Source organism: Candoia aspera, chromosome 3 (assembly GCF_035149785.1).
Source record: "Candoia aspera isolate rCanAsp1 chromosome 3, rCanAsp1.hap2, whole genome shotgun sequence".
Taxonomy (NCBI): Eukaryota; Metazoa; Chordata; class Lepidosauria; order Squamata; family Boidae; genus Candoia; species Candoia aspera.
Genome location: NC_086155.1, coordinates 127,490,720 through 127,511,801, shown reverse-complemented (window position 1 = coordinate 127,511,801; position 21,082 = coordinate 127,490,720). Strand labels below are relative to the sequence as shown.

General features: G+C 39.7%; 1 protein-coding gene across 1 annotated transcript in view; it reads left to right on the top strand.

Annotated features, from left to right (window-relative positions):
• The window catches only part of CDH12 (cadherin 12), a 189,553-nt gene that overhangs the window by 123,699 nt on the left and 44,772 nt on the right, over positions 1 to 21,082 (top strand). The window contains exon 5 of the mRNA XM_063298766.1: positions 11,606 to 11,793. Coding sequence (XP_063154836.1) covers positions 11,606 to 11,793 — 188 coding nt within the window. The remainder of the gene's footprint in view (positions 1 to 11,605; positions 11,794 to 21,082) is intronic.

The window sequence follows — 21,082 nt, the reverse complement described above, 5'->3', positions numbered from 1 at the left end:
TGTTAGAAATACTCAAAGAATTTAGTTTGAACAAATTCTAATATAATATGGTCCTGATCTACAGCTCCCATACTAATGTTACAGGGCAGTTTCCTGCTCAAAAATAAATAAAAATAAAAAAGAATTTAGAATACACTTTGTGTAACAGAAAATATATTTTCTGTGAATGAGAAAAGGGTAGATTTAAAAGTTATATATTTAGGTAATATATATTTTATACCACCCCAATCGATTGACTCTGGGCAGTTAACAAAACAGCAGAAAATATACAATAGTCTAGTGGTTTGGTCTAGTAGTTAAGGCAATGGGCTAGGAACTAGGAGACTGAGAGTTCTAGTCCTGCCTTAGGCATAAAGCTGGCTGGGTGACTTTGGGCCAGTCACTCTCTCTCAGCCCAACCCACCTCACAGGGTGGTTGTTGTGGGGAAAATAGGAGGAGAAAGGAGTATTAGGTATGTTCGCCACCTTGAGTTATTTATAAAAATAAAGGCATGATAGAAAATAAATAAATAAATAAATAAATAAATAAAACCACAACAGCTCTAGACCAGCAGATTATAGTTTTAAAAAGACTGACCATGTACCATGAGCTGAGATTGAATGTTTTTTAAAAAAAGTTTTCTTTTTGTGAGTTCCTACAGATTATTACAATGGTAATAGACTTAAAGATGGGAAGTATGTAACAGTGACATAGCCAGAAACACACAGAAATATCCATGATTATAGAATTCTGTAATTATGAGAATCTGTGATTATGAGAATTCTCATTCTCATTTGAGGTTGAAACAATGCTTGTCCAAACTCCCTACCTGTACCAACATGTTCTCCTCCCTCTCCTCCTCTTCCAGATGACTGTTGTCTTCTGATTATGTAGCCTGATTATATTGCACCTATCACAAGAAAACATATGTAAACCTGGGTTGGGATTTTAGAAGCTTCCAAGAAGATGTGCAGAAAATGCCAAAAGGAAATGTTGGAGTTACTGGCCACTCTTTTCCCTCCAATGTTAATTACATGCCTTCCATCAACTTATCACCTTGATTGACCAGACTATCACTGGACAGAGTCCTGCTGGTCGCAACTTGCTTTCCATTCATCTCAAATCCTGGCTTTCCTTCTCCAGGTTCAGCCAAAGTCCTTGACTATTGGATCTTCCCATCTCCCTGGAGGTCGGCCAATAGGTCTTTTTACTTCTCTTGGATACCATTCAGCAACTGCTGTTGTCCAACAGCCATCCAACATGTGCATGACGTGTCCTGCCCAGTGTAGCTTCCATTTTCAATATTTGACGATGACATCATTTATTCCACTTCGTGTTCTAATCTGGCTGCTAGGGATGTGGTCTCAGACAGAAACTTTCAGCATGGATCTTTCCATAGCCCTTACTACTCTTGAAAGCTCTTCCTCTTCTGCCTTTGTTGGCGATCATGTTTCACTTCCGTATAGCACCGCCGATAAGACAGTTGAATTAAAAAGATTAGCACGCAGTTTTCTGTCGATCTTCTCATTTTGTAAGACTTCCCTAATGGAGTTGTATCTAGCCCATCCAGCTTTCTTTGTTCTGAACAGTTCTTCTTTGTTCACTGTTCATTTTGCTTACCCATCCCAGGTAGACATAGTGGACAACCTCTTTGATAAGTTCATTCTGAAGCCTCATTTGGAATTTTGGAAGGTTCCCTGTCTGCATATATTTTGTTTTAGTGTGATTCATCTTTAGACCCACCTTTCTGCTTTCGGTGTCAAGTCGCCGAAGCATTTTTTGCAGCTTTCGAGGATCCTTTGCGATCAGTACAACATTGTCCGCAAATCTGAGATGGTTTATCTTCTCTACATTTATATCAATTCCATCTTCCTATTTCATTTTGTGCATGATATTTTCCAAACAAGCGTTGAAAAATTTAGGTGAGATCGTATCTCCTTGCTTTACACCTTTCCCCACTGGTATTCGTATTTCAGTTTCAAAGAGAGCAATATTTGTGAAGCAGTTGGTATATGCTTCTTTGAGCAGTGTGATGTAGTTGGACTTGATTTCCTGTTCACTGATCGCCTGCATTACTGCATTGACTTCAACACTTTCCTATCCATTTGTCTTTTTTCTTCTTTTCTCATTCCAACCCAATATCTTCCCACATCAAAAGCACAGATTCCTCATATGTAATGGCTGCAACCCCATCTGACAAAACATCTTTTCTCTCTTTTTTCTCTCTTCCAGCTCACTTTTTCTACCACCCAACATTCAGTCTCTCTACTCTTGGAACAATCTTTTGATTTAGGAAATCCTTCCTTCCTTTCTCCCTTCCTCCCTTCCTCCCGTCCTCCCTTCCTTCCTTGACAGATAATTATTTTATGGTATTTTGAGCACAAACCAGTGATGGTGTGTATCTAGGCCTGCAAAAGCAAGGTAGACTGTCAGTTCCTTGACACATAACAGTACATGGTGATGGGTGGTGTTCAGCTTGGTAGATCACCAGTATGGATGAATGAATACATCAAGTTCAGTTTTGGTCAGTTTCCCATTTTTAACCTTACATTTATTCTGTCTCACTTCTGAATCCAGTTGCACATTTTATTAAACCCATCCTGAAAATTCGTGCACATTGTGATGCATAGTTTTCCCAATATGCATATTTTAACTCATTTTCTATTGTGCACACTTTTTCCTAGTATGTGTTTTGTCTTATATACTATTTCCCTAATATAGTATATATCTTTTTTTTTTTTTTTGTAAATATAACAAAACAGTATTCCCTTACTTGGACAAGTGTAATATTGAAAGATAATTCAGTGATCCACTGAAATCAATGGGACCCTACTGATTTCAGTGCATTTATTTTGTGCATGGCTTCATTTAGATACAGCCCAATAACTCTGAACAGAAAAAAGACAAATAACCACACAAGGCTGTCAGCAAACTGCATGCTTCTTAATTCTTTCTTCTTATACAGTCCCTCTTCCCTGTAATTAGTCAAAGGAAATGGCAAAGTGAATCTAAAATTTTATCCCTCAGTTGTTTGTTTTCATTATTTCCCCTAACAGTATGCTGCCAAGGTAAGATCCATTAAGATGTTCCATATGCTACTAAGGTACTATTACTGGTGGATGATGGCAGTATAATTGCATGGTAAGTCATCAGAAATATGAATTTGGCAGGAGTTGAAGAATCCATTGGAGTTTCAGATTAATCTGAATGACCTCAACTTTTACTGCTGTGGAATTTATGGAAGACACTAGAATGTGAGATTGTTGCAAATAAAATCTTGCAGCCCAAACAGTTTGAAATAAGCAATGTGAAACTTCTTTGAAGTGTTTTTATTTTCGTTTTTAACACGGAAACCTGTTCCTCAATTGACTGTATTGCTCTGCAGTTCTCTAAATGAAAATGAAGAAAAAGAAGTAGAAATCCCCCAGTTGGTTATACTCCTTAATGGAGATGGAGAGAACATATATACTCTTTAATAAAGATGGAGGTACATATATATACTCCTTAATGGAGTGTGGAAGAGTCATCTATCTATGTGACCCTTTGCCAAGGGTCCTGAGAGGGGTTTGGCTCCATTTTTAACCACAGCTCTATTGTATTTCCTCTATTAAAGGCTGCAGAGTATATTTGCAAAATGTTGGAAGGGAAGTATAATTATGATCCTTATTCATATGACAATTTATACACTAGTATAATCCCAGTTGAAAAATGCACATAAATCTCATTCTCCTGCTGAAGTCATGGCCATGCAGGATTATTAATATAATACTTTAGATCAGCTTATTGCTAGTCAGGTTTTTAACTCTTGGAATTATGGCAAGAGAAGTATGGGTGGTAAAATGACAGCACATTCAGTTAAAACGTATTGATTTTGCAGTTTGCTCCAGAGCATTCGCTGTGTCTAAAACTCCTGAATTATCACTATCATAATGTGTTTGGAGTGATTCTATGTCTGCAGTATTTTTTTTTTTAACTGTAATGTATAAAGACTTGCTCTTATGGCCCAAGGGAAGTACAAACTCTTTCCCACATCTTCCTATGCTATCCCTTACTGGTAGTCCTCACTTAACAACCCATTGGGACCAGCAACTTCACCACTAAGCAAAGCAGTTGCTATGTGGGAAATCACATGACTGTGACTACACTTTCTGGCTGTAAAGAGTCAAGACTAGTCAGTTTTACACCTTCAGCTTTTGTTTGCCTCCTAACCACTCTCCTGCCCTTTGGAATGCTCAAATGCCTGCTTCTGCCTTTTTCCGCCCAGCCCACCCCCCCAAAGCAGAGAGATTGGAGAGAAAGAGATTTCAAGAGAGTAAGCTCTTTGCTCTTCTACACATCAAGAGCAATGTGATCATGCTGGCAGCGAGAAAGGGTCAGGCAAAGGAGAACCAGTTTGGTTTAGTGGTTAAGGCACCAGGCTAGAAACCAGATGACTATGAGTTCTAGTCCCACCTTAGTCATGAAAGCTGGCTGGGTGACTTTGGGCCAGTCATTCTCTCTCAGTCCATCTCATTTCACAGGGTTGTTGTGGGGAAAATAGGAGGAGGAAGGAGTATTAGGTATGTCCCCCACCTTGAGTTATTTATAAAAATAATAAGAAAAGGAGAGATTGCCTACAGAAATCTCTTGCTTCCCCCCCACCCCCCGGCCCAAGCAGAGAGATTGGAGAGAAAGAGATTTCAAGAACATACTGTAAGATGTTTCTGTAGTGTATCCACAGTTCCCAGACCCAGGTTGCCGGCACAATCGCATTGCTTTCAATTTGTAGAAGAGCAATTAGTTTATTTTCTTGTAATCCCTTTCTCTCCAATCAATCTGTTCTGCATGGGTGGGGGGGAGAAAAAACCACAGGTCAGGCACAGGACAACGCATACTGATTGTAATGGCAATCAAGTGACTGAGGGATGCTGCAAAGGTTGTAAATGGTCATAAATGGGCCATAAAGCTATTTTTTCAGCAGCATCATAACTGTGAATGGTCGCTGAACAAATGGTCAGTAAGCAAGGACTCCCTGTATCATGAGACATGCTTTGCTCTCCCCAATAATTTCCAAATTTAAGGGTCATATGATACAGATAAATTTTACGTTCAATTATTTTTTAAGGAATGTTAACTCTTCACTCTTTTGGGTTGCCAAATACCTCTACCAAGATATGCAGCTGCCCAAAACTTTCATTTAGATGTGTTATTCTATTGTTTTATGATGTTTTAAGGGGCAATGGGTTTGCTATAGACATCTGTTTTCTTTCTTCTTATTTGTAATGCTGGTCAAAGATCATAATAAAGAAATTTCAGTTTCAGTATATAAAGGTAGATTTCACTTATTTGCAAGAAGTCTGGAATAAAAAGTGGGAATGTCCTATTCTAACAAATCAATGAGTCTTAAAGAATATTAAGTATATTGCTGATGAGGTTAAGATGCAACTAATTCAATAACAACAAGAAAATTGGGCTTAACTGGAGACCCCAAAGAATATTTGAAAAGGGATGGCTGTCAACTTCAATATGTTAGAAGTGTAAAATGAGTGATTACTCATGTTGGCTTGTTCAACTATTCCCCCATTTTGATTTAAAATCCATAAGTCTGTAAATGTGCTATTACAAAGATCGCTATGGGTTATAGAGGAGAATATATTTTTGAATTATATATTAAAATATGAAAGTTATTACTTTATGGAGTAATGTATTATAGATTCATTAGGCAGGGGAGAGGGAAGCAGCAAAAAATATTACCTTCAATGTTGGAAAGGCAGTCTGACCACAGAGTTACAGTCTTGGATCACATTTATGTGCTTCATTTCACTTTATGACTGACCATCTAAAAAGGTAATAGGAATCTGATCAGTATTATTCCATGTGGTCAATGTTTAATAATGTAAGTTTAAAAATTATATTTGCAGTTGCTTAAGTAACACCTGCTCCATAGTCTAAGGACACTTTACAGTATATGAACAACCACGAATAAAATAATAAAGCATAGCAACCATAAGTTTCTTTGTTTTTTTTTTCTTTTCATTTTTTTCTTTGCATTTTTCCCCTTTTTCCTCTTTTGTTTGCATAATAAAGCAATGAAATAAAAATTAAAGAAACCGAAAAGAAAAAAGTGTCTACAAAACATATGACTTTTCAAACTTATCAAAGTATACCAGCCCTGTACCTTGGCCTTTGTGAAACAATAATTATTGTCTTAAATAATAACTGCAGAAACAAAGAATTTTGTTAAGCAGCTCACTGCCAGCTTAATTAGGGCTACCAGGTCTGGGCTGCAAAAATCCGGGCAACCACAAGATGGCAACAAAAAAAATTATGCGGCCCAGAACTGCTAGCCCTAGGCTTACTGCATCACCAGTTGCAATACTCTACAAATGAGAGGAAAATGTATAGATTCATTATTTCAATTTGAGTAAAAGAAAGCTGCACCTGGCCATGTATTTGTCAGTTTCCTTGCAAACTGACTCACAGTGCAAAGCAGAGGCTTCTTAATTGTTGCTTCTGTTTTTATAGAGAAAGGAGGAATCAGCCCGTTTAAATATTCCTGATGTGCCACTTAGAGTAATGTTCCATATTTCTTCCATTGACCTCAAGAGGATATTCATAGCGTTTGTCTCCCATCTGGGCATGCTTCTTTTATTCATTTTGTAAGTATTTATGTTTCATTCTTAAACTCCAAACAGACTTCCAGTTTGGCTAATTAATACCTGTGGCCAGTTTATCACATTTTCTGGTTTTACACCAGCTTTGTGCAGCCTGATGCCACCCAAATGTGTTGGGAAAACAATTCCTAGAATACTGAGGCAGCACCTAGAAGGTGCCTTCCTGGAAAAGTCTATTTTAGTTTATTCCATTGGATTACTCCATACATGTAGTCCTCAACCTATGACCATTCGGTCAGCAGCTGTTCAAAGTTATGACAGTGCTGAACGAATGGTGGTTATGACCAGTCCTCAGAATTCCAGTCATCCCAGCCTCCCCATGGTCATGTGATCATGATTTGGGCACTTGGGAACTGGTTTGCACTTATGACTGGTTGCAGCACCCTGTGATCATATGATCACCATTTGCTACCTTCCCTGCCAGCTTCCATAGACAGTCATTGGGGAAGCTGTCAGGGAAGGTCACAAGTTGCTGGGGTAAGTCTCTCCTACCTGCATACCATTCCTCAGCCTCTCTGCACTGTGCTGGCCATCATGCATCCTTGGGCACCCTCCCTGACCTGCGCCACACCTCTCTCGCACCCCCTTGCACCCCCTCCCTGACCCACACCGTGCCTCTCACATGCACCCTCATGCACTCTCCCTAACTCTCCCTTGCACATTTATACACCCTCCCCCACACCCCCGCACACCCCCTCATTCCCTCCCCCACCCAGCAGCACCCACTTACCTGCCAGCCAGCCTGGGACTTGCAACTTCCTGCCAGCTTCCCCACTGACTTTGGTTGTGGGAAGCTGACAGGAAGTTGCCTCGCCTAATGACTGTGGGATTTGGTTAATGACAACAACCAGGACTCCCAGGCCTGACAACATAACCAGGTCTTGAGGGGCTTCCTAAACAATAGCAAGGAAGGAGCAAGCCTATTTTTTTTTTTTGGGGGGGGAGAATGTTCCACAAGGAGGGAGCAACGGCAGAGGAGGCGTTGAGACCCACTAAATGCAAGTCCCTGGCCAATGGAACATGTAACATGCTTTTCCTGCTAGATCTAGTGGGATGGGCTGATGTAATCAGGGAGAGGCGGTCCCTCAGATATCCCGGCCCCATGTCATGAAGGGCTTTAATGGTCAAAACCAGCACCTTGAATTGGACACGGAAGCAGACTGGCAACCAATGCAGCTTGTAGAGCAGAGGTGTAATATGTGCTCTATCTCTTTGTTGTAAGTACAGAGAAAGAAAGGTCACAAAGAGGATAATGTAATAATTTCCTTCACCTATACTGGTGAAAGAGTGTGTATATGCCTGTATAAAAATAAACCATCCAGGAAGCTATTCTTATTGTTTTGTAAAAGAACAGTGAGGGGTGGATTATAACTACTTTAAAATAAAGTTGAAATGCAGACGATGAACCTCAGAGAAAATCATCCCAAGGTTGAGCAGTTCTGGAATGTGGGGTGATTATTTTGGGATGTTGTGCTTGCATGCTGCAAACATTGTTCAGATGACTTGAGATCTCTGTGTAAAGCGGCATTACTCATTAGATTCAGAGGCACACCATTAGCAGTTAATGTTTTTCTCGAGGTCCTCCTTCACTAATGCCATATGAATTCAGGATAGCCATCCTCCAGCCACAAAAGCCATTCAGAAAAAAAAAAGAGAGAGATGTGTCACCGATTTGTATTTATTGCAACGGTGAAAAATCTTGCTTTCCTTCAGTTTCACTTGTGAATATTTTTAAACTACACATTGAAGTGATATTAGTTCTAAAATAATTCAAATTATTGGATTCACTTGTGTGCAAGGAACAGAAAAGATCAAGGTGTACCGTATCAATATTTGTAAAATATGGTATTGGTCATATTTGGAAAAAGATTGGTTTTCCCTCCAAATTTATTTTGTAAATAGGGTCAGATATGCTGAGAAGATGATAATAGAGATAAGTTTTTTTTTTTTTTCCTGTTTAATTTTTTGGGTATGCTACATGTTGAATTGAGGGCTGTATTCTTTTGAGGTAATTACAGGAACTTGTTTTACAGGAACTCATTTAGTTCCAACAGATTTCTAAGTTTTGTGTTTATGTGTATTTTTGCAATGGCACCTACAGGCATATACTTTTATCTGTGTTATAACATCTCCTTATTAGCCCTGTGCAAATCTTAAAGAGGTGCTTCATGGTACACAGGACAACATATGAAAACCTGCCTTTGGATCATCGAAGCAGCTATGTCCTTTTTTCAGGTTTATGTGGCCACTTCATAAGTTGCCTTTGTCTCTGCATATAAGCCTCTTTTTAAAAAAATTTTTTAGCAGACTGCAATCTTCTGGAAGGGTTTTCACAGCTTTGTTCCATATTTTAGAAAGTATTGAAAAGACAATTGTACTAACTTGTAGGAGAGAAATGATATTTCATCAACTAATATTTCATCAACTATTCTCAAAAATTCCATAATTTTATGTATCTGGAACATGGTTTCTATTTTTATTATAAGCTACCCAGAGTCATTATAGAGTGGGCTGCCCTTGAAATGAAATAAATAATAAAATAAAATAAAATAAAATAAAATAAAATAAAATAAAATAAAATAAAATAAAATAAAATAAAATAAAATAAAATAAAATAAAAAGAAATATATGTGCTGGGGACTGAAATTCATAACCAGACTTGCATAACTTGTCTCTCCTGAGATTTTGGTACTTTTTACTAGAGGCACAGGAAATCTCAGTCATATATACTCAGAAGTAAATCCTTTTATATCTAACAATTATTTTGCAGGTTCAGCATGCATGGAATTGCAATTTTAGGAGCCTGTGTCTTGCAGTTCTTAGGGGATCCAATCTTAAGCACAAATACTAGAGATTTTCTTTGAACCAGATGCGACACTTAGGAATTGGCGTTCACTAAAACACAGTCAGTTTAAATGACAGCTTAACTAAATAAAGCTTTTGCTCAGAAGTGGAACATATATGCCTCCTAACTCCTCTTTTTTGCAGCCTCTGAATTTTAGTATCACACTGTTCTGCCCCAGCAGTATGATTTCTTGATATTTTTTGAAAAGAAAAGCTGGTGTGTAACTTCCATTTAAGCTTAGACACCCACACAAACAGAATACCCTATCCCAGCCCCCACAAAACTTACCCATATGAAACTCCATTCATTTTCATGGGTCCACAAATGTCTGCTCCATCCACTTCATCTTTCAGTGGCTTTTTTTCTTAGAACTTATAGTTCTGACTGCTAAAAAATTGCCTGCTGTACTTTAACTGCTTGATCTGTGTGGTCCTGTTTGTTCTTTTCTTTTTTTTTTTTAACAATTTCAACAGGCACAGAAGAAGGATAATATCATAGGCACAATGTGGAGCTTTAGAGGTGTTAAGTGCACAGCTATAGGAATACTCTGACATATGAAAATATGGACAACCTCTTTGTTGGTCAAGCTCTGGGACACTCAAACATGCAAGAGTTAATCTTATATGTTCCCACCTAAGGTCTCAGCAACCATTGAGATCACATCTGAACTAAACTGATAAACTCTATTTATATAACCTGGAAGCAATTTTGTTTAGGTGTAAATAAAATCAGATCCATACAGTATATCTAAATGATACCCCAGCTTGCAATCTGATTAATTCATAGAGAAACCAAATTCACAGGAACCACTCTCGCCCTCCTGCCCTACTTGTGCCTTAAGGACTTCTTTCAGAGTAAAAAGGGGTTGGAGATGACTTCATTGCAACTATCAGCACAAAAGCCCAGACTTTTAGTTATGATGGAATGTCAAAAGTATCATTCCTCTGAAATAGTTATCAAAATGTTAAAGACATTATTCTTCCTCTTTAGAATAGGAGCATCTTGTAACAGTGCAGACATTCTGTCAAAATTCTGAACCTATTAAAGTTCTTTCTACAGACAAGGGGAACACTTCAAGTAGTGAAATGCAAAGAGGATTTTTTAGACCATCTGTTTAAACTGTGTCAAATGGTTATGCGATGTCAAAACCACCACCGCTTTGTTGGAAAAGTGGCTGTGGTATCACCAAATCCTAATCTATAAATGCATAACTTGAAACCCCAAGATTATACCTGGTCTCAATATTTTTGGTGTGATCTTCAGGCCACTAGTTATTTGTTTTTGTGACAGAAGACCATACTCAGACCACTTTTGCTAAAACTGTACATCATAGTCATTGAAGTGCTTACTTTCATTGCAGCACTTTTCTTCAAGAGCCTGCTAATCTTATCCATACAGTTCTTATAGGAATATCAGCAGTAATTTCCAGCCCCTGGAAAAACAGCTATTTTCCAATCTAGATTAAAATAACTATAAATGTTTTTGCCCTTGGCAGATTCATTTTGGAAGAGTAACATGGACATTTTTTTGCCTTCCAATAAAAGATTATTCACCATGAGAACCTCTACCCATCAAAGCTCTGATTTTGAATGAAGGACTTCCTCATCCCCCACACATTCAGAGGGGCTAATGGCAACCCATTTTCCCATGGGCAGATACTGCTGGTTGGGAGGGGAAAGGACAGTGGGGATTCTGCCAATCACTGCCCCAAAACTACTCCATGTTACAGTGTGAGCAACACATTGCTGCTACATTTTTTTTTTTAAATATCAACATCCTTTTCTTTCAACACAAGGATGGAAGGAAAACACATTATTGTATATGTGTGTGAGAGAGAGCCCTTAATGTTTATCTCCAATCATTGCTAATCAAAGAACATTTCTGTTCTCAGAATGTGTGATATCTGCATTTGGTAGCATGGTAATATTTTATGTCAGAATTTTATATTTGGCAGCTCTCATACAAGGGGAAAATAGTGCTTCTGTCAGTATTAATAGAAGGATTATACAGTGCATTCATGTGGTGCACTATGTTAAAAATGATAATATATGATATATATGTTCCCTGATAAACTCTTTGTAACTGGTCAAGGGTTGATTAAAATCATTCATTATCACTTCATCTTAGGTATCTTCCACTTGAAAGTACCGGAGTCATCTCTTGTTGGTTCAGCTGTTGGAAGAATCAGAGCCGTGGATCCTGACTTTGGGAAAAATGCTGAAATTGAATATACCATTGTTCCAGGAGATGGAGGGAACTTGTTTGATATCAGCACAGATGAGAACACGCAAGAAGGAGTCATCAAACTGAAAAAGGTATTTAGCAAAGATACAAGATAACTAGCTGACTGCCTCAAAATTACTATCCTCAGACAAACTGATAAGATATTAGACTTGCTGGCATATGTGATTGGATCAGAAATGACCCCTATGTCTGTTTTATATGTGGTTCATATTTAGACAATGATGATTTTTGTCCAAGTGCAAACTTCTTTAAATTGTGGCATGAGCAATAAAACTGATTCACCATACTTTGTAATTTCACTCAAGATGGGTAAGTACCCTTGTATTCTTCTGAATATGCCAGGATATTAAATGACACCTCAAACCATGGTTTAATATCCTGGCTTCTTCTCTTAATAGAAAATGACCCAGTTCAAATTAAATGGGAGACCATAATTAAGGCTTGTCACACAATCTAAATTTGGTCAGTAAATGTTTTGTTTGGAGTTTTTTTTGTTTTTGTTTTTCATGAAAAGAATATTTTTAAAGAATTTGCTGATTATGCTGAAACTCCAGGTGGTATGATCCTACCATAGCATCATGTCCAAACCTTTTCCTTGCAGAATCAAAACAATTTGAAGCTGCAAACCCAAGTTTACCCAGAGCAAGAAAATGAAATAGAAATAGCATTATTATGGGTACTAGATTGTATATGTCTAGGACTTTCAGAAGCAGGTTTTCTAATTGCAGTTTGTTGTAGGATAAGTTCAGGCAGCTGAACCCATGTATAACCAAAAGCTAAAGCTAATCTGAATTATTGTTACACAGTTGGCTTCATTGTACAACAACTTAAATAAACTGTCGCTTCTCTGTAAATCTGTGAAAAGTAATTGCATCCTGGGGCTTGTTTTGAGGTAGCTTATGTACAAGCAAATGTGAGGTTTTTAGATGAGGAAAGTCACTGGTATTAAAAGGCTTTCCTGTGCTGTCCCGCACAACTGTAACCCTCATCTCTCCACTGGGCGGTGGGGGGGGAGATTGAAAATAATGCAAACATTTTATTTTCTACTGAGAATATTTGTTCATCAAAACCTGGTTTCCTCACTCCTACTCACGTTTGCTCATTAATCAGCCAACACGTCTCCATGTGCATCGGTGAGACCTTTGTCTGCTCCTAGTTTTCAATACAATCTGCTTGGAATTCCACTTTTGATCACAGTGTTGTTGTTGTTTTTATCTTCACCTGTTCATAAGTTGATCATAAGATCACCAGAAGAGTCTGTCTGAACACTTCCATAAGCATGTAGCTAATATGAACCTGATGAAGGACAAAGAGTTTGTGTCCCCAAATTGCCCCAAATTGCCAATTTTTCAAAATCAAGTAGCAATGCAGTTCAGATCATCACTACTGTCTTGTAACTAACCTCCTGTGGCAATTAAATTAACTAATATTAATGGTGACTTCTACATTTGATAACTAAGACTAATATCGTTTAGGAAATAAAGGGAGAATTAATAGCCAAAAAAGTTGTAATGCTCCAAATAATGGAAATAATTGATAAATTTAAAACTGTAAAAGATATTGAGGGTTTTTGTTTTTTTTTAATTTATTTAAGCAAAAAAAAGGGGGGGTGGCTTGTGATGAATTTTGGCATAGTTTTCATGTACTGAATGTTGAGATGTTATAAAATGAAAAATAGATTTTAGGACTGAAGTTAACAAGCAGTTAACTGGATTGGAAGCCATCTGCTTTTTATTTTCCTGTTTATGTATTATTACATGAACTGCTTCAATTTTCAATCATTTTATTTCGGTATTATTGCAAAGGAATGATTGAATACATACATACATACACATGCACATGCACATACTATATATCTATATAGGAGAGAGATATAGCTATAGCTATAGCTATAGATAGATATAGATTTAGATATAGATATAGATATATACTCATGTGGTTGTTATCAATATATGCTTAGGTTGAATGCATGTCAAAACCTTTTGTATTTCCTAAGGAGGAAAATGATAACAGATTGGTTGGCTGGAATAATATATATTAGATTCTATCCCTAATTATTTTCAATTATTTTTGTAATACAGAATTTTGGGAAGAGGAGAGAGGACAGTAGATATATGTGTAATGCATCTTGTATCTCAAAGTGTAGTTGCTGGCTCTTTGACTTTAAGACAGACTACAACCCTGTTATTTCCTAAGAATATCAAGTACCTTTCTTTCTGAAAATCTTATGTCTTCTGATGCCACATAGTGGCTTGTATAAAAATAGCAGCCAAATGAAACTGAAGGTAGCAAGTTGAATGCTTTGTTAGCATTATGGCTGAAAAGTATTTATGGTCTCTAGCAGTCCAATTCTATTATTTATTCAGAGGATTCTACTTTGGAGTAATCCAAAATACCTAATGTTCTGTCAGCTGCAGCCCACAAGATAGAAATGTGGATGGGAAAAAAAATGGTGTATGCCTTTTGTTATTTCTGTTTTTCTACCCTTCTCATTGGAAATAGAGAGATTTTAAACCAGCTGAATGTAGCAGGAGATGGTGGGTGCTCAGGAAGGGCGTATAGTTTCAGAGCCTCAGTCTCTCCCATCCTAACCTCAGAAAGAATTAGTCTTAAAGGCTGTTAAGAGAAACTGTAGAGAATCACAGAGATGATCTTGGAGAACATATGCAAAATGCAAAGTAAGTCTGGGAAAAGAAGAAGGCTTTAGAAGGAAATTTAAAATGACCTACCTTGACACTCTTTGGTATAGGAGGGAGGGAAGGGAAAAGACTTTCAAGTTTCTGTTACTACAGCCTATATTAATAAAGTAGAATTCCAGTATTTCTTATGGAGTTCATTTCCTGACCTGGCTTACATCAAAGGGCTGACAGGTACGATCCAAAGTCAGTTCTCTCTTTTAAGTTCAGAGTCCTGGTTCCCAGTCATGAGAAGAGAAAGTGAATTTGTTTATGAAATTATTGATTGCAAACTGAGAAGAAATTAAGTGTGTATAGTTTTGAAAATTAATACTATCTCTTATAGAACCAGTAAATAACTCAGGGAGGCCCAGGTTCAAATACCCACTCAACCAAGGAGATTAATGAACAACTTTGAATTAGTCATTCACTTTCAATCTAGTTTGTTTTGGGGATAAAATTAGGAGAGACCCTCATGTATGCACCTTCTGCTCTCAGGAAAAATGGTGCGATATAGATGCAAAAAAAAATAATGTATATATTACAAACTTTGTCAAATGTAGTAAACATATACACACATATGCTTCAAAAATGCAGCATTTCCAGAATGGAGGCCAACTAAAAGCTTAACAAACCTCTTTTTCTTCATGTGGAGACAGCAATAGCTGAGAAATCAGCATGTACTGTACCTAGAATGACACAGTATAACACTGCAAGATTTTGACTTTTGTTGAGCCACAGATTCATCAGATTTGATGTACAACTAACATAGTATTTGGGGCTGCAACTCCCTCCCCTGACCAACTGGAGGGTTTCAGGTGACATTAGTAGAAAAGTCATGGCAAGATAGGAAGAAGCAAAGTTAAGGTTTTTTTCAGTTTGCTTTTTTTTTGTTTTTTCTAAGAGTGGAAATGAAAGTGGGAAGCATTTGGGAGGTAAAGTTCCACCTTTAATTTTTCTCTAGCCCTTGCTTCCAAAATGGCCTGAAATAGCATCACAAAATTTGACAGCAAAATAGCTAGATTTCAGCAGCACAGTTTTGGGCCTTGCAGGCAGAGATTCAAAATAAAAATGGAATTTGTTTGCCTTCCAGATACATCCTGAGTCCATTTCCATGTTTATTTTGGAAGAAAAAAGTGGCAACAGTAATTTTGATGGCACAATCCTGTAATGCTAGACAGAAGCGAATGTGGTATTTCAGGCTACTCCTCATTAAAATGTACAAAGGCCATTATATATTGAACAAAGAAACATTCACCTGAAAGACATCAACTTAAAAATAACATGCAGGAAGGTTATGGATGGTGGTTTCTTTCTAGTAACCTAATCATAGATAGATAGCCTAGGGTGCTCATTGAATCAGTTGCAAGAAAGTGCAGTAGCATGTATGCATAGTGGAATTTACTCTGAGACAGATTTGTGTATGCACAGTAGTACACACTGGATCATAGACAGAGTTGATTAGTTTGTTTGTTTGTTTGTTTATCTAATTTGTGTAGCCACCCATCTCACACAACCAGAGGCTCTGGGTGGAACACAACAGAGCTAAAGCAATTAATAAATACTTAAAACCATTATCCTTGTTAATTACTAAAAAAAATTAAAAACTAGAAAAGAGAATAATACAAAAAACAGTAGATGGGGATGTTAATAATCACAGAGCTGCCTCACTAGTTAACCCGTCCCCTGAGGTCCCCAGGCCTGCTGGCATAACCAGGTCTTAAGGGACCTTTGGAAGCTCAGAAGTGATGAGGCCAACCTTACCTTGTGGGGAGAAGATTCCACAATGTGGGCACCACAGAAAAGGCCCACTGCCTAGGGCCCACCAAATGTAGCTCCCTAGATGACAGAACCTGTAACATCCCTGTCTGCTGGATCTGGTGGGATGGGACGATGAAATCAGTGAGAGGTGGTCCCTCAAATAGCCTAGCCCTGTGCCATGAATGGCTTTAAAGGTCAACACCAGAATTTTGAATTGGACTCAGAAACAAACTGGTAACCAATGCAGCTCACTAAGCAAAGGTGTAATGTGTGTTGTGCCAGAAACACACACAACTGCTTGCATTGCTGCATTTTGCACTGGCTGAACTTTCCAGATACTCTTCAAGGGCAGCCCCACATAGAGCACATTGCAGTAGTCCAACCAGGAGGTGACCAGGCCATGAGTGACCATGATTAGGGCCTCTCAATCTAGGAATGGGTGCAACTGGTGCACAATATGAAGTTGTGCAAAGGCCCTCCTAGCCATGACTGCCACCTGCTAATCAAGCAGGAGTTGTGAGTCCAGGAGGAGCTCCAGATTGTGTACAAGGTCTCTTTGGAGCATGCAACCCCATCCAGCACCAAAGATGGTATAGTCCTAGAATTGGAGGGCCTCAAAACCCAAAGCCACTCAGTCTTGTCACGGTTCAGTTGAAGCCTACATTCCCCATCCAGACCCTCACATCCTCCAGACACTGGGATAAATTGTCCACAGCATTGCTTAAGTGAGGTACTTAAGCCAGCAGTGCAGATATACAATTAAGTATCCCCAGCTGCAAGGAAATCTGAGCAATTTTGTCTGATGAATGCTAAGCAACTTCTTGTGTCACCTGAAACAGGGCTACAGGGCAGCAATCTGCCGATGCAATAAAGGTGGAGAAGTATTGGCACTTCGTTGCCCTTACCACCACAAGGTAGGCCTTAATAGCAGCTCTAATCCATGTTTGGTCAAGTTTGTTCTTAGTTGAGTGCCAGCAGCGCTCTAGACATTTCATCTCCCTCAACTCATCTATAAACCACAGGGAGTGATGGGGTCCCCAAGAGGAGAAAGGTCACGTGGGTGCGATCTGATTCAAAGCCTCAGCCACCAAGCAGCAACCAAGCGGCAACCAAGGTGTCATGAGCACTGATGGTGAGCAGGAGGTGGCCCCTATCCAGAGGGGAAAATGCATGTGTAGTAGCGAGGAATTGAGCAGTCATTCAAAGAGACACAGAACAGACCCGTCTTGACTTTTTGGGTTTATCTGTATGAGTTTTCTCACCCTTCTTCAGTTTGGTAGGATTTTCTGTCTACTGTAGCAGTAATAAAACACTAGAGACTTATTCCTTGTCTCAGTGTGGTTCCTGCTTGTCAGGATATCAGTCCTACCAAATTCCTACTCCCATTGAAAGAGGGAGGAAAGAAAAGAAAAGAAAAAGAAAATTGAGAAAATGTCTTCGGAAAACCAGGAATGTTGACAAGCCATTCAACAACTGGCAGCAGCCTTGCAACAACACCAGCAACAAGTAGATCTCCAGGTCAACACATTACAAGCAGCTATGCTACAGCAGTTACAACAACCAGTTCCGATCATCCCACAACCAGTGCCAGCAGCAGCAGCAGCAGCAGCTCCTCCAGTAGTCTTGAGATCCCAGGGCAGTTTACCAGAGATGTTTGGGGGAGAAGCTGGACAGTTGAGAACCTTTCTTACCCAGTGCACAATGTTTTCGACAGCAGACTGGCAGAGTACCAAACAGACTGAACCAGAGTCACTTTTATTTTAAGTCTGCAAAAGGGCCCGGCAGCCAAATGGGCTATTCCCATGGTAGAGAACAACAACCCAATTTCTGGCAGGGTTCCGAGCACACTTTCACGACCCGATCAGAGAGGTCACTGCCAGCCGGGAAATTTGGAAGCTCAAGCAAGGCAACAGGAGAGTGGGAATTTACATTGCTGATTTCAAGCTGTTAGCAGGAGATCTGGACTGGAATGAGAGTGCTTTGAAAGACCAATTCAAACGGGCTGGATGAGGAGATAAAAAATGAATTGGTGCGCCAGGGAACACCAGCTACTTTAGAAGGTTTATATCACCTGTCTGTGGTCATAGATGCCAGGCTAGAAGAGCTCAGACAGATGCAGCTGGGGAGACGCAGCTGCCTCAGAGCGCTTCCATGATTTCCAGCTCTCTCTGCAGCATCTCTCTACTCAAGACCAGAGGAGCCGATGCAGATTGGGGCGAGCAGGAGACTTACTTCTGAGGCTGAGAGACAGAGAAGGAGAGAGAAAGTCCCCCGTTTCTACTGCAGAGCCCTGGGGCAGATGGTGAGAGCTTGCCCAGTGAAAAACCAAGCAAATTCTGTAAGAGCCCCAGGGCAAGCAGCAGAACCAAGAGCCACCTCTGCCTCGACTTCCAACCAGGGAAACTCCGTCGGTCTCCCTCCACAGAGTTCAGCAGGGAGACCATCAGTCAATTAAGAAGGGCTCATTCCAAGGATTCCAGGCAATCCTTTTTCTACTTACCAGTCATAATGCACGTAAACCCAGAGCACCATGTCAAGTTAGAGGCTCTCGTGGATTCTGGAGCTTCCACCAATTTTATTTATGTACAGAGAGTACAAGACCTGAACATCCTGACTATGGAATTGCCACGTCCCATAGAAGTTGAGACCATTGACAGCCAGCCCCTCAAGGCAGGGCTGATTCGAAGATTCACAGAACCTTTGCAACTAACAATGGGAGACCACACTGAGTGGATCCAACTTTATGTTACTGCATCACTTAGTGTACCTATAATCCTGGGCACACATTGGCTGAAGCTCCACAACCCATTGTTGGACTGGGCTATGGGAGCCATCTCCTTCCCAGCTAAGGAATGCTGGCACCACAAAATTCAAGCTACCCTTCTCTCTCCAGCAACCAACCCAGTGATCGAAGCAGGGGGGGTGGGGTGCAGTTGCCAGCCAAGTATGCAGATTTCGCAGACGTTTTCAGTGAACAAGAGGCCACAGCACTACCCCCCCCACCACCATAAGGACTGTGATTGCACTATTGAGTTGATACCAAGAGCCAAGATTCCAGCAAGGAAACAATATCCCATGTCACCCAAGGAACTAGTCACCTTGAAAGATTACTTGGATACTAATCTCCAAAATGGTTTCATCTGACCTTCTACTTCCCCAGCATCTGCTCCTACATTCTTCGTACCAAAGAAGCCTGACCCGTTGGCACCAGCAGCTCAGGAGGCACCCTTGATAGTTGTTCATGATTTCAGTTCCCTCAATAAAGTCACAGTCAGGGAACATTACCCACTCCCCCTAATATCTGACCTGCTGGATCGCTTACAGAAGCACACATTTTTACTAGTTTGGACCTCAGGAATGCATACAATTTGATCCGGATGAAGGAGGGGCATGAATATCTGACTGCCTTCAATACCAGGTATGGGAAATTTGAGTACCTTGTTGTCCCTTTTGGGTTAGCTAATGCTGCCATCATATTTTCCCGATTTATGAATCAATTTTTCTCTGATTTACTAGATAAGTATCTGGTCATTTATTCAGATGACTTATTAATATTCTCTGAGGATGCTACAACTCATGTAACCCATGTAAGTAATGTCTTACAAACACTGAGAGAGAACAAGCTGTTTGTCAAGCTAGAGAAGTGTGCCTTCGATTTAACGAAATTACATTTCCTGGGCTATAGAATATCAACAGAAGGCATATCCATGGATCCTTCAAAGGTCCAGGCAATTCTCTCTTAGCAACCCCACAATATGAATCACATACAAAAATTCCTAGGATTCGCCAATTTCTATAGAAAATCTATACATAAATTTAGTGACAGGGCCAAGCCCCTCACACAGCTTTTGAAGAAAGGATCCAGATTCCTTTGGGGAGGGAGGGAGCAAGCATCCTTCCCAGAATTCAAACAACTCTTTGCATCCCAGCCACTTTTAAAGCATCCTGATACCACGAAGCAATTCATAATACATTCAGATGCTTCAGATTTTGCTATTGCTGCTGTTTTATTGCAATATATTGACAAAGTAAGGAAGACATTGCTTCCATGTGCCTTTTTCTCTTGCACACTCTCGCCGGCAGAGAGAAACTATGATGTTTTTAACAAGGGGTTGCTGGCAATTAAAGCATTTCAAGAGTGCATGCATTGGCTAGAAGGTGCAACCTTTCCTGTGAAGGTTTGCACTGATCACAAGAATTTACAGCTTCTACAAAACACCAGATCGCTCACCCCACGCCAAATCAGATGGAGCCAGTTTTTCTCCTGTTTCAAATTTGTTATTTCTTATGTTCCCGGGGTGCAGAACTGTTTGGCAGATTCCTTGTCTCGATCCATTCAGACAACGCCTGCTACACACCAGGAGGTCCAGGCTACTATATTACAACCTCACAACTTTGATCAGTCTATGGGAGGGGGGAACCAGTCAGAGATTTTAGCAGCAGGCAGACAAACAGAGGACCTCTTTGCAAGGGTCAAAGCTCAGCAGCAACAGGATCCGTATGCCAGGGCCAGGATGGATGACCTCCAGAGGGTTCTACAAGACACCACATCCCCATTTAATGTGGAAGCAGGAATCCTCTGGCATAGTGGGCAATTATACATTCCCCCCTCATTGAGGGAAGAAATACTGAGACTTTGCCATGACCATCAAACGGCCAGGCACAGAGGTGTTTTCAAAACTCTCCACAGAGCTCTGAGAGACTACTGGTGGCCAAGGATGACTGCAGACATAAAGGGTTATGTAGCTTCTTGTCATACCTGTAGACAAGCCAAGCCTCTCCCAGGGAAGCCCTCTTCTCTTTCTCACTGTAACATGTAATTTCAATCACATGGAAATTGGACAGCAAAATAATGTTTATATCACTGTATTCATTCAGTGACATGCAATAAGGCAGGCAACATGTAGAAGGGTGAAAGAGAATG